The following is a 14688-nucleotide window of genomic DNA, read 5'->3' on the forward strand; positions in this document are numbered from 1 at the left end:
AAGAGACAATATAATATTGCAGTTTAGGCGCAATTTAGATGTCGGCCACTAGATGGCAGCAGTGTGTGTGCAACGTTTCAGATTGATCCAGTGAAGCATTGCAATACTGGACTATTTTGTATCAAGTCTGCCCAAATGTGCCGCATTGGTCAATTGATACATTTTCAAGTTCATAACTATAGAGAACATACAAAAATGATATGGTAATACAAAATGGAAGTTTACACACTCCCAGGAATGTCGTACATGATGGATCATTAGCTTATACACTAACTTTCACACATCTAGATGGCCGGGCGGGGTGGGTGTGAAGCAAGAGACAGCAGGGGTTCGAACTGTAGAACCCAGTTCCTACATTTGAATATAAAAATTGATTTTATCAAACAAAACTATGCTACATTTTATCTCTGGGACCCTTAGGATGACAAATCAGAGCAAGATTACTGAATTTAAGTACATTATTTACCTTCAGAGGTGAATGTATCAAACCAGTTGCCGTGATAAGTTTTTTGTTGTTGTGCACTCTCCTCAAACAATAGCATGGTATTTTTTCACTGTTATAGCTACTGTAAATTGGACAGTGCAGTTAGATTAACAATAATTTTTGCTTTCTGGCCATATAAGACATGTCTATGTCCTGGAAAGTTTGCTGTTACTTACAACAGTCATGCTAATCACATTAGCGCACATTAGCGCAACCATCCCGGGACACTTGATTCCGTAGAGGTTAATGTTGATTGTTTTATTGTTCGTTTCTGGCTAACTATTGCTTCTGAAGGGTCAGACATGACATTTGACTGTTTTCTTGTGCGGTATTGTCCTCATATGCATTGGGGGGTATTCAATTCAGACACTACTCGATTAGAGATGTTATAGCACCCATTTGGGAACATTCCACATGGAATTCACACATTCTGCCGGGACAATGTGGAGGTTTGAGGAATCTGATATGCCAGTATTTACCTGAAGAATTAGCAGCATTCCTCAAAGTCTCCACACAAACCCACAGACAAAAGCTGAATTAAATGGTCTACTCTGTGTTACCTACTTGCCTTTAATGAGAATGGGCCATTAACATTCATAGGGACAGGCAGCAACTTGTGGTCAACCTCCGCAATTATTTAGTTCCTCTAAACAAACTGGCTGAAACAACCTCAAATGGACTGCATTCATGGTCATTGTTTGGAAGTGTAGGGATCAATAATAAAGTATATTTGTGGTGCTGGTGTCTGTAAGTTGTTGTTAAGGCTCATTGACTCCATACGACTTCCTTCCATTGCTAATATAGTAACCTTCCTTCGCAAGGAACTCCAAAGAGTTTGAGGCCTCTGAACTGCCTCAGCGGCATGACTCTGTCAACATTCCTTCATGACTGGTGACATAGATATGGAGCAGTGAGACGTCGACTCTCCAGAGGGAGGGAGGGAGTGAGTGCAAAGAGAGGGGCCTCAGATGGATTTCCATTAGCTTTTCTAAAGTCTGGGGGAACTGTGTACTAAGGATGCAGGGGCGCAGGGGGAGAGAGTGAATGGGGGAGAAAGGGGTGAGGGGTGTTGTAGAAATACCCCCTTCCATAGAGATCTGTCTTTAATAAGGCATTACCCAGAGCTACACCCCCCTATACCCCTCTCCCCCTACACTCCTTACCTAAGCAGGACTTCCAGGCTGCATGGGCTCTGAACACACACAATGAGGTGGGGAGGAGGGGGGTGTAACGGGGAGAGAGGAGCGATTGGGTGGGGAGGGTACGCTTCCCTGAAAGATCACATGACAAGCTCTGTCATTCTGGATGGCCGCTGAAGGGAGGGAGGGGAGGAGAGAGGAGGAAAAGACAAAATCATTCAGAACAGCTGAAGAAAAGAGAGCAACGGGGGAGGAAGGGGAGATGGGGGTGGTCCTTACATGACATGTGTGTCGGTCAGGAGCATCTGTTGAAATGTATGTGTAGCTCCAGCTTCTCCCCTCAGACTAACAGAGACGCTCTAGAGAAGAGAGAGAGACTGCTCCTGCCCTCAGACTTAGGAGGGAACAGAGTTAGAAACTAAAACCCCACAGACTTTACTGTGTGTGAGAGAAAGAGGGAGAGATAAACTGAAAAAATTTTTTTTTTACAACCGCAGTTCTTGAAGAGTATTATTTATTCACTCCGTTTGTAAACAATTAAATAAAAAAAGTTATACAAATGCTTGGAACGATAACTCTCACAGGTAAGATTAAACTTATTTCCTGTTCAGTTATGATCTCACTGTACCAAATGTCATTGAGAAGTTGAGCTGAATGTTGTTTAACTTACTTTAAATTGATGCAAGGTGAACTTTCATCCCAATTGACAGATATGATGACTGAGAAACTTTAATGAACTTTTTAGTTTTTATTAGGGAGACTCCATGCTGTTTAAGTAGTGGTATAATGTTTTACAGTCCCTTTCAGATAGTTATTTAGTAATGTAATTAGCATAACATAAAGGGGTTAAACCCTAGTTTCTCCTTAGTCAACCAACTGTAGCCAGGGGCATTGTTGTCTTGAGGGTGTGGTTGGTATTGTGGGTTGAGGCTGTCCTCGCCTGGTCTCTTTAACTAACTACATGGTCACAGACTTTGATTTTAACTCTTATGTTTGGGCTAAAAAAGCAGCATTGTTTAGTTTTTATAATTGTTTTTCCCAACTTTGTGTGCATTTCTCAAAAGTAAGTGCTTTGGAAGTATGCAAATACTTTGTGAACTTGGCTCACTCAGACACTTGGGTATTTCCATTTATCACTCATGATGTAACCATTAGATTGGTATTGGTATCTGTTTCAGATTGGCGACTGGGCTGTGGGTAATTCCTAGAGAGTGTATTCCCCTCTCGCTGATGTAACTCTACTACAGACCATTCATGGTATACGATACTCTAGCTCTGCCAGCCCTGCTTCCCTGAACCTCCTAATGTATACATTCCATAGATCATTAAAACTGCCTAGTAGCGTCCACTGTGAAACAGGAATTTCACACTTCGACACTGCCAGATATAAATATTTGAATATATTTAGGTACAAATGCTTCAAAGCTGGTTTTAAGCCAAGGTCTGATCTGGTTCATAGAGCCCCAGCCCCACACACCCTCTTTCTTGTGAAGTATTTCAATTAGTTTAAAATGGATCTCTTCTCCCAGTGGGGTGATACTGCTTGGCCACTGAGAATGGGTAGGGGGGGGGGGTTGGGAAGGGTGGGGGACGTATGGGGTTGATTATGCAGAGAGAGAGAGAGAGAGTAGTTCTTCTATAACCTGTATAACTCAGAGTGATGGTTTAAAGGGGCTTGGTTGCTATTCTCTGCTTTATGTGTGAGAGCATAGGTTGGCTCTTCATCAGAATAGGGAATGCCAGAAATTATCAGTGCTTATATAGTGATATGCCTGCTCTCTATTTATACGTGTAACTAATGGACTATATAGGATTAGTTGAGTTGTATCCTTAGGGTGTGAGCTCATATATAGTCATAAACTGTTGTCTTTGGATGGATCAGATAATGGAAGAGGCCAAATGATTGGATAACGGTTGTTTGTTCCCAGTGCTGATTGTGACCTCTAGCGGCTGGAGAGAAGCCCTCCGAGACAGTGGGGCCACACCTATAACAGTGGGAGAGAGAGGAGAAGAGATGGAGGAGGGGAGGGGTAGGCTAGGCCAGTCTTCATGGGGGTTCTCTCTGTTTAACTGACTCTTTTTGTTCACTTTGTTTCCCACAGCAGACTACAGTAATTAGAGCAGGGATTTGCATATGTTTGTTTGGCAAAGTTTGCAAATACAGTCTGGATAGAATAGCAGGACGCCACCCAACTGACACCACCTCCCCCAAAAGCCGCCACTGACACCCCCAAGCACCCCCCCCCTCCCTCCCCCCTTTGGAGACGCTAGGGAATAATGATAGATTTACAAGTGACGGTGGCCTCAGTCGACATGGAATTGAATCTGTGCATAGTCTTAACACACACACACAGCTAGCTAACAGAATAAGGCATTTAAGTGTGTCAGAGATCTGTAACACCCTCTGACTGGGCCCTCAGGCAGCATTCTACCCTCACCCCCTCTTCTCCTCTACCCTCACCCCCTCTTCTCTCTCCTCCTCTACCCTCACCCCTTCTTCTCTCTCCTCCTCTACCCTCACCCCCTCTTCTCTCTCCTCACCCGTCTACACTCACCCCCCGCCTACTCCTAGCCCCGGGCCCTCACTTTCCTCTAGTACCAGTCAGAACTGACCCTCACCCATTCCACCTCACCCTCTGTACTCTAATAACCCCTCACTCCTCTCTTCCCTAGCCAGCCGTAGGAGCGACCCTGTTAATGGTGCTATGCCTGTAAAAAGTTGTCTGTAAAACAAAGATCAAACAGGCCTGAAGACGCCGGTACTCTGTTAAATCATCATGGTTCCTGTGTTTTATTATCGCCATAGATACACATGGCTTAGTACAGCCCCACTAAGGACTGACTCTGTTTACAGTATAATTATGTCTTGGAGAGAAACATCTTTGTTTATTCATATGGCTGACCAATATAATTATATCCATTTACAGTGGTTTAGGACTGAGATATAGCTGTAAACTGTATTTCTAAATATGTGTTGAAAAGATCACATGGGCCTTACATCAGGGGGAGGGTTTGTTTGCATGTTGTTTATGGTCTTGACATTGCCTAACAATGGTATGGCATGACAATGTAACAACTGCCCTAACAATAACAGCTATGTGAGAGAGAGCTCTCCAGCCCCCCCTCCCATTCCCATCTACAACCCCATTATTTACCCATGCCTCCCCCTCAACCCCCTTAAGGCTTCCGCATGCTTCGGTTCGGCTGGCGCCTAGCCGGACTCGGTTAGGCGAACCGAACGAGTGTGCTCGCATACTCCCTTAAAAGACCGGATATAGTACTGTTTGTCCATCTTGAGACTCCGTAGCCAGAATTAATCTAAGATAACTCAAGAAATGTGTCATTAATTTTGATGTTTTTGCCGAGGAGATATTAGTCGCGCAATTTTACATCTAACTAAGATGTTTGGTGCAATATTTCTCAAGTGAAAAATGTACATGAAAACGAGTCGTCTATTGTTGAATGATAACAAACACTTAATTGAAGAATCCCCAATGATCGACGAAGGGGCGTAGACTTCGGCTCCTGAACTTCGGCTTGCCTCGAGACATTTTTTTGTGTGCACGAACAGACAAAAAAAACCTTGCCGAAAACCAAAATGTCGTCATAATACATGCAAAAACTGTTCCGAACTGTTTCGGCTGAGAAGCGTGTGACGCCTTTAAGGCTTCTGCATGCTTCGGTTCGGCTGGCGCCTAGCCGAACTAGAACCGAACGAGTGTGCTCGCATACTCTTTTTAAAAGAGTATGTGGTCCTCTGTAGCTCAGCTGGTAGAGCACGGCGCTTGTAACGCCAAGGTAGTGGGTTCGATCCCCGGGACCACCCATACACAAAAATGTATGCACGCATGACTGTAAGTCGCTTTGGATAAAAGCTTCTGCTAAATTGCATATTATTATTAAAAGACCTTCGCTTGAAAAAAGCGTCAATAGTACTGTTTGTCCATCTTGAGACACCGTAGCCAGAATTAATCTAAAATAATTTAAGAAATCTACATTTACGTCATTTAGCAGACACTCTTATCCAGAGCGACTTACAGTTAGTGAATACATTTTTTTTTTTTATACTTGCCCCCCGTGGGAATCAAACCCACAACCCTGGCATTGCAAACGCCATGCTCTATCAACTGAGCTACATCCCTGCCGGCCATTCCCTCCCCTACCCTGGACAACGCTGGGCCAATTGTGCGCCGCCCATGAGTCTCCCGGTCGCGGCCGGCTGCGACAGAGCCTGGATTCGAACCAGGATCTCTAGTGGCACAGTTAGCACTGCGATGCAGTGCCTTAGACCACTGCGCCACTCACGAGGAGATCTTAGTCGCGCAATTTTACTAAGATGTTTGGTGCAGTATTTCTCAAGTGAAAAGATATGCATGAAAACGAGTTGTTTATCGTTGAATGACAACAGACACTTCATTGAAGAATCCCTACTGTTGACCAATGACCGACAAAGGGACGTAGACTTCGGATTTGAACTTCGGCTTGCCTCAAGACATTTTTTTGTGTGCACGAACAGCCCAAAAAACCTTGCCAAATACCAAAACAAACAAAAATTACGCACAAATGTGTCATAATATACGGACAAACTATTCCAAACTGTTTCGGATGGGAAGCATGCAGACACCTTTAGTCCAAGGCCATCGTGAGAGACTGACTCCAATAAAATGTCTTCAGTGTAGTTTTCCCAGAGTCCTTGGGGTGAATTGAGTAGAGGTCTTATGCCTCCCTGTTTTTCTGTAGAGTCCTTGGTTTTGTGTTTTCCAGATTTACACACTTCTAACTCTCCTGTTCTCTCTCTCCCTCTATGATGTTTAGTGAAGTTGTTTTGGTGGACAATTGGAGAGTTGGACCCCCACCCTTAACATTCTGTGGCGGGAGAGGTTGGAAGCCTATTGTGAGCGTCTCAATGTGTGTTTGGGGGTGGATGGGAAGGGTGGGGTGGGGTGGGGTGGGGTGGGGGGTAGAAAACACACAATGCAGTCTTCCTTTAGCTGTATGTGATGGAATTCAGGTTAGAGGGATTTTTTGTTGGGGTGGGGGGTATCTGGAGATGGATTTAATGGGATTTAGTGGGGGATAGGCCCATAGTAACATATACCACATACAGCTGAAACCAAGTATTGATACAAAAATAGTATTTTTGAATGGGAAGTGGATGGCTGCTGTAGACCAGTTTATATTTACAGCATTCTAAAATAATTTCACCCTAACCCCGGGTGACTCGCATAGCTCACATTCCTCACGTCAAATCCATATGTCCAAAATAAATGTTGTAAGCCTCACTCTCACAAAAGCCCCAAATGAGCTTAATGTATATTACACAGATTTAGACTGAGTTGATGTGATATTTGGTGAATGTTTTTTTACGCTAGTGGTTCTGTTGGTCAAAGTTGTTTTTTTAGTCCATGAATGAAGACCAACATGTGAAGCTCCACCGCTGTAATGTAACAACAGGAAGTGAACAGATTAAAGAGATAAACTCGGATGGCCAAACCCCAGAACTGTATCTTATTCATGTATGAGACAAGAGTAGCATTATCTTCACTGCTAGTGCACTATTTTTATGAATGGAATGCAAATTTGGTAGATTTGTTAAGGAGGCAAAAACAGCCTTACATATCTCTCCTTAAAATATAAGTGTTTTTAAGGATATGTATCATTCATGTTGAATTTAATGTGAAACATTATGCTCCAACGGCTTGTGTCTTTGTTTAAAGTTTCCTTTAAACTTTAAATTTACCTTGTTTTTCTCACATTGTTTCATTCTCTAAGAGAAATTTATGAGCAAGATTATTCATTAGTTGGCTCAAAAAAGATAGGATTATCAGATTTGAATTATCTTCAGACATGCAATAAAAATTTACATTAGCCAGACTGTCAGTTGAAGTTGTCAGAGGGAAAATTATGAATATTGAACTGTAAACTCATACTGTTGTTTTATGGGAGTATTGCATGTGTGGAAATGTGGGTGTGTGTGTGGAAACGTGTGCATGGTGTGTTTTGATCTGGCAGTCAGAGGAGAGAGGGAGGGGGTCACTATGAGGATATGAGCATGTATGTTTGCCTGGTTAAACAACGGTGTGTCTCCCAGCCTTGGTGTGTTTCTAGGTAAATTGATATCCATGTATAAAAAATGCTGGGAATTTGTTTTGAGAGTTCTAGGGTTGGCTGAGGACCCCCAGAGAAAAGACTCCCAGCACCAGATGTGAGATTTCCCCTGCTGTAGGGGGATGTCAGAGGAAAGGGGGACTCAGGGGTCTACAAAGCCTGTGAACTAAGCCCAACCCCAGCCCACTCCTGTCAAAGCACAGATAGACATGGCAGGAATTTCAGGCAGTGTGTGTGTGTTCTGTTTATCTCACCTGTCACTTGTTCAACAGATGCATCTTATTTTTGTCAAACAGAGCAACTACGTCTTTCAGTAGATGCATGAGAGTGGATAAAGTCATAGCTATAGTTTTGGAAAAAGCAACACAGCTGAGGGGTTTGCAATATAGATTTAGGATCTTAATTTGAGCCAGTTTGCTAATCCTGCAGCAACAGGAAATGTGAATTATTATGTGGATTATAATTAATGGCCATTTTTGTAGGGGTTGATACATTTTTCGTCAGGGCAAATCAAGTCTGAAATGTCAAAGTGGAAATTACAAACCGTAGAAGCCTTATTAAAACTAAAATACACTATACGTTTGCATTTCCTTCTTTGCAGGAAGATTCTCAGCAACAAAAGAGTGATCAAATTAAGATCCTACATCTGTATACTCTTGCCTGTAAGCTTTCTTTATTTTGGGACTGGATCTTTGTCCAAACGTTGGCAATGGAATTGCTTTCATTGTGAAACACACTCTGCAAAGACTCCTTCAGGGCTTGTTGTTGAGTGGCGTCAACGATAAAACATTTTTATTTCTGGCCCTTGCACACAGCTTGATTAAATCCACTCAGGGGGTCAGCTATTGCTTTTGCGATGTGGTTTAGGTTATCTTCAGATGTTGAAGATGCCATTTTAGATTCATTATATGAGTTTGTGATCTTTTAAATTTTTTCTCAATTTTCCATTTGCCCTGATACAGTCTTGTCTCTGGTATGGCTCCCCCTATGTGCCTGTGTGAGAGAATGAGTGTCTATTGGTTGTTGTTTGTGGGAATGTGTATATTACCTCAACCAAAACATGACTTTTTATCTCTCTGTCATTACAGTTGATGGCGTGTCCGTGTCTCAGAAGGAGGAGGTTCCTGAGACAATGGACTCCCTCCAGGCCGAGGTGCCCCCTCAGGTGAACGGAGAGAAGGATGAGAATGAGTCACCTGACGTAAACAACATCACCGCTGCCGAGGAGAAGGAGGTCGAGGAGAAATCAGGCGAGGCCAACGAGGTGGGCTTCAAAAAGATCTTTAAGTTCGTCGGCTTCAAGTTCACTGTGAAGAAGGACAAGAATGAGAAGACGGACCCGGTGCAGCTGCTGACGGTGAAGGACAAAGACATGGAGGAAGGAGAGACCAGCGGGTCTGAGGAAACTAAGGAGGAAGCCACCAATGCAGAGGAGGAGGTCAAATCTGAGGAGGAGAAGGCAACTGAGCCAGAGACCGCCATCATTGACATTGACGCCACTCCAGTGGACGTCCCATCTGAGTCTGTGGATGGAAAGGCTGCAGAGGTAATCAGAGAAGAGGCCACAGATGGAGCTGAGGAGGGAGCTACAGAGAAAGAGCCTGAGGACCCAGCTGCAACTAACCCACCTGGCCAGGAGTCAACTCAGTCCCCCTTCAGAAGGTTCTTTACACAGGGAATCTTCTTCAACCTGCGCAAGAAGGCAAGCATCAAGAAGCCCAAAGAGGAGGAACCAAAAGAGAAAGCTGCCGAGGAGGAGATAAAGGAGGGAGAGAAAACAGCAGAGGCTGTGGTGGAGGAGGATGGAGAGAAAGCAAAGGAAGTGGTGGAGGGAGAGGTGAAGGAGGTGGAACCAGTGACAACACCAGAGGAGGCTAAGCCTGAGTCTTCCCCAGAAACTGAGACAGCGGAAGCACCTGTCGAAGAGATCAAAGAGGAGGTCCAAGTCGAGGTTGTAGTGGAAACGTCAGAAGTCTGTATTTCTGACAATGCAAAACCAGCGGAAGAGAAAGTTGAAGAGGCTGTGGAAGCAGACAATGCCCCAGTCAAGGTCACCACCGAGGCTGAGCTGCTCTCATCCCAGGAAAAGGTCAAGGCCCAGGGAAGCCCACTGAAAAAGCTCTTCACTGGGGCCGGCCTGAAGAAGCTCTCTACCAAGAAACAGAAGAAAGATAAGAAAGACGCGGAGTCCAAGCTGACTGAATCTGGGGAACAGGCGGCTGAACTCCAGACCTCCACAGATTCAGCAGAGGTCCAGAAACCTGACAGTGGGGCCTCGTCTCCAGAGGAGTCTGGTGAACATGCCCTCGGGGTGGAAGCCGCCCAAGCTGAGGCCAGCCAAGAGGCTGATGGGGAGGTAACCAGCTCAGACGAAGGGAAGAAGAAAGATGGTATCATGCCCTGGTCCTCCTTCAAGAAGCTGGTGACGCCCAAGAAACGCGTCAAGAGGCCCTCTGAGAGTGAGGACGAGGCAACTGGTGAGAAAGCCAAGTCGGCCACCCTATCTTCCACTGAGAGCGCCGTATTTGTGGAGAAAGAGAAAGAGAAGGAGCCGGAACCCACTGAGGAGGACCCAAAAACCGAAGCCACTGAAAAGCTGGAGGGCAGCACTGAGGAGTCCAAAAGGATGAAGATGGACACCTCTGTCTCCTGGGAGGCCCTTATGTGTATGGGCGGCAATAAGAAAAGGACCAGGAAGACCTCTGACTCTGAAGATGAGGAGACCAAAATTGAAGAGGAGGCGCCACAAGCTGGAGAAGAGCAGGCTAAGACCGCAGAGTCTCCTCTCGGCAGCTCCAGAGAGGCAGATCAGGAAAACACGGTGTCGTCCCCCGAACCATCCACTAGCCCTGCCGCGGGAGAGTCCCCCTGGGATACTCTCAAGCGTCTCGTAACCCATAGGAAGAAGCCCAAAGCCGAGGACAAGACAGATGAGTCCGGTGCCGAACCGGTTGTCTCAGACAGTGAAATCCCAAAAGAAGATTCCTCTTTCTCTCTGAGGAAACTCATCCCTGGACGCAGAAAGAAGAAGCAGCTTTCCTCCGATCTGGGGTCTGGCGAGGAAGACTCTGACACACCAGCCGTGGTCCCTCTCTCAGAGTACGACAACGAGCATGCCAAGACTAAAGAAGAGGCTGAATTTGAGATGACAGTGGAGACAGTGGATGCTAAGGAGGCAGCACCAATCACTCAAGCTCAATCATCCACCGAAGAGAGATCCCCCTCTTGGATCTCAGCGACGGCGGTTGTGGAAAACCTCCAGGAGATTCCACATGATCAGCTGAGCGACATCCCAGAAGAGGGTGCCGCCACCCCCAAGTCTGCTGACACCACCCTCGCCGAGGACATTGTAGAGCAGACTTCAGAGGCGGTCACATGCCTGGAGCAGAAGCCTGAGCTGTCTGTTGCCGAGGTGACTGCAGAGATGATCCCAGCCATGTCTGGAGAAACCACCCCTGTGCTCTATGAGCCTGAGCCAGAGTCTCTGCAGGTCCTGCAGGATGCTGTGGAGCTGGTCAATGAGCTCCCAAGTCTGACTTCCGTAGAAATCACAGAGGTCCGACTGGAGGAAGCTGCGTCCATCCCAGAGCCCACACCGCCGATCGAGTTCACTGAGAGCGAATCAAAGGTTGTCTTGATGGTGCATATAGAAACTGAGGCCACCGCCATCTGCACTGGCCTGGGCACCAAGGAGATCGCCAAGGTGGCGGTGGAGAAGCCTGTTATTCCCACCGTGGAGTGTCTAGCTGAGATCAGCTATGCTCTGTCTGCTGAGCTGCCAGTGGAGGATAAGGCTGATCCAACTGAGGCAGCTGATGCTACTGAAGACCCAGTGTTTGAGGCTCAAGTAGAGCAGGTCGAAAGCACATTCCTGGAGACTCCCCTAGAGAAGACTATTGAAGACATCCCAGAGCCTGAGATAGCCACTGAGGGTAAAGAGCCTGAAGTTGAAAAGGTTGCCATGATCAATGATATCCAGACGGAGGCTGAAATCATCGAGGCCCCTGTAGTGACTGAGAACACCCCCAGAGTGGAGCTGGTAGACCCCATCGCACCAACTGTCGAAGAATCCATTGCCGGTGACATTGTGGAGATCTCTGAGGCACCTGTCGTTGAGGTCAAAAGTGAGGAGATGGAGGTGGAAGAGACAGCTGCCATCAAAGCGATCGCTCCTGTAGAGGAGGTGAATGAGCCCGTCGCAAGTGAAATGGCTACCTCGCTAACTGACGTCGATCAGGCCACAATTACTGAGGTGTGCGAGGCAACCATTGCTGTTGTAGCCCCTGCTGAAGAGTTCACCATTGTCAAGGAGTCTGTGTGCCTCATCATGTCCAAGTCCGTGAAAACCCAGCAAGTGGAGGTCCCGGAGGCAATGCCGGTGGAAACGGTCTCAGTGGCAGTTGCAGAGCCTGCTGGCAATGACCAAATCCAAGTGAAAGTGACTGAGGTTGGCGTTACAGAGGCCGAGGAGACGAAGGAGGCAGAGGCCATGGAGGAGACAGGCTTGGTCATTGCTCAGGTGGTCATCCTGAACGCTGTGGAGAAAGTGTCTGAAGCAGAGACTGAACCCGAAGCGCCTGCCTCCGTCGCTGCCACCATCACACCTGAAGACACACTACCAGTCCAGGCAGTAGCAACAATAGAGGAAGAGATTGAACAAGTAGCAGAGGAGAAACCTGTCATTGCTGAAACTCTTGTAGTCCAAGTTAAAGCACCAGCACCAGAAACTCCAGCAGAGGAGCCTGCTGCTCCAGAGGCACAAGCCAAGGCTGAAAAACCACCAAAGGAAGTCCATGAGGCCGTCCAGGTCATTGAGACAGTTCCAGTCATAGTTGAAATCACAGAGATTATCATGGAAGAGGTTACCAAGGAGGCGGAGGATGTTGTCAAAGAGGAAGTAGAGGAGATAAAACAGGAAGTGGAATTAAAGCAAGCAGTTGAGGTCAACGTAAGTGAGGAGAAAGTTGTAGAGGTTGAAGTTGTAGCAAAGGTGGAACAGATAGAGGGTGAGACAGATGGAAAGGCAGAGGAGGTGATCAAAGAGGTAAAGAGCAACGTAGAGGCAGTAGAGGTTCAGGAAGTTCTACAAGCTGAGGTAATCAAGCTGGTTCAGGAAGTGATAGCAGAGGTTCCCGCTCCAGAGACAGCTGATGAGAAGTCAGAAGCAGCGGTGGTGACAGAAGAGACCCCAGTCCCAGAGGCGCCCACAGAGACCCCCAAAGCCCCAGCCCAGCCAGAGGAGACGACTGTTGAGGTTGTGGTCCCACATACAGCACAGGTGGTCAATCAGGCGGCACAGATCGTTGAAGTGAAGGAAGCAGAGGAAATCCAGATGGAGGAGGTGGTGGAAATCGATGCCATTGTTACCGCACCAGAGACAAAGGAAGCCCTGGCTAAAAAAGACACGCCAGCCCCTGAACCGACACCAGACACCCCGGCTGTGGCTGCCAGCCAAGAGGCCCCTGCTAACATCGTGGAGGAGGAGGTTGCTGTCGCCATGGCTGTGACAGTTGCCAGACCAGCGGAGGCAGGGGCAGCGGCAGAGAAGGCGGCGTCAGTGAAGCGTGTGGAGATGATGGCGCAGGTGATCGAGGTGATCGAGGAGGCGGTGAGGGAGATCGAACCTGTCTCCTCCACAGAGCTCACAGCTGCATCGTGAGCAGGTGAGCAGTCTATCTTATACAAAGACCTGTTTAGGATTAAGTAATGAGTTGATGTTTATATGTCAAAGAGTCCCAAAGATATTTCCCCACAATTAAATGCATTTAATTAATGTTAGTCATGCTACATATTTTAGAGACATCTGATCATACCGTCTTCCTTGTCTTCTAACACAAGAAAGTGAAAGAAAGCGGTTCCTAGTATTTGACCAAAGGTACCAATTCTAGACATGTTATTAAGGTTATTATATTCAACTAGCATGATTAAAAGTTTTTTTTCTCTCCAGAATTCCTTTGTCAGCGTATCAAACAATCTTCTCATGGTGGCTTTTTTAAACATCAAGGGGCACTACTTTTATCAGGGGGGAGGGGGGAGATTTTCCGGCTGACCAGATGAAAAAGCTTTTGTTCGAGGTACAAGTAACCAGGGGACCTTTGATATCAAAGCAAGAATGCCGTGGTTGACCCCTAGTTTGTAGGCCGGGGTCTATAAAGGGAAGCGGTGTGTGAGGGGCAGATGAACTTGTGCTGACAGACTGATTATGATTCCTCCCCCCTCCTCTCCTCCCTTTCTCCCTTCATCACAAACTCAATATGGAGTCAAGCAAACATGTCAGAGTAGCCTACATGTTTTTAAGATTAAGATCACTGTATTCGTCAATTGTACACAAGGTCCAACCGAAATTTGACTTCCGCTTTATCCTAACCCCTCCGAAAGACACACATACATTAACATTGGGAGCGGTTGGAACTGCTTCACTGGGCGCCCATGCAGCAGTTGTTGTGGGGGAGTTAAGTGCTTTGCTCAAGGGCACAATGGCAGCCAATGGCATCTAGGATTTGATACCAGCAACCCGGTTCCCAGCTCACTTGCGCTAGGCTACCTACGTGATAGAGCTCATGTTTTATTCTGTTAACTATAATAGCACATTGGGAATAAACTGTATGTAATTGTTCAACATACTAGTAGCTGGTAAACACTGTTATCATCTCTAGTTCTAGTCCAGGAATTGGGGGGGGTTTGAGCATAGGGCGTGGCCCTGTTATATGTTTAATAAGCAGCACTGCAGCAAAGGAGAGCAGAAAGCTCAGTGAATTACAACAGGCTGAAAGCAGCATTGGCGCAGCAGCAGTCCCACTGAGCATGCTGAGTCATAAAAACAAACCAAGAGAAAGGGATGACGGAGCAGACAGAGAGGTGGGGAGGGAGGAAGAGAGGGGAAAGTGGAGCAGAGAAAGAAAGAGAGAGAGGTATAAATGATAGAGGGAGAGGGAGAGGGACATGTAGGGGGTTCTG

At 46.5% G+C, this 14688-nt stretch overlaps 1 protein-coding gene across 2 annotated transcripts in view; it reads left to right on the plus strand.

The window, feature by feature from the left end:
- The window catches only part of akap12b (A kinase (PRKA) anchor protein 12b), a 79939-nt gene that overhangs the window by 62580 nt on the left and 2671 nt on the right, over nucleotides 1-14688 (plus strand). Inside the window, exons 1-2 of one of the 2 annotated variants that reach the window (XM_041860344.2) lie at nucleotides 1941-2207; nucleotides 8820-13394. In XM_041860344.2, the coding sequence (XP_041716278.2) occupies nucleotides 2183-2207; nucleotides 8820-13390 (4596 nt within the window). In that variant the 5' untranslated portion in view covers nucleotides 1941-2182 and the 3' untranslated portion in view covers nucleotides 13391-13394. Of the gene's footprint in view, nucleotides 1-1940; nucleotides 2208-8819; nucleotides 13395-14688 lie in introns of those variants that run through there. The other variant, XM_045210199.1, reaches the window with a different exon arrangement.

Source organism: Coregonus clupeaformis, chromosome 33, assembly GCF_020615455.1.
Source record: "Coregonus clupeaformis isolate EN_2021a chromosome 33, ASM2061545v1, whole genome shotgun sequence".
NCBI lineage: Eukaryota > Metazoa > Chordata > Actinopteri > Salmoniformes > Salmonidae > Coregonus > Coregonus clupeaformis.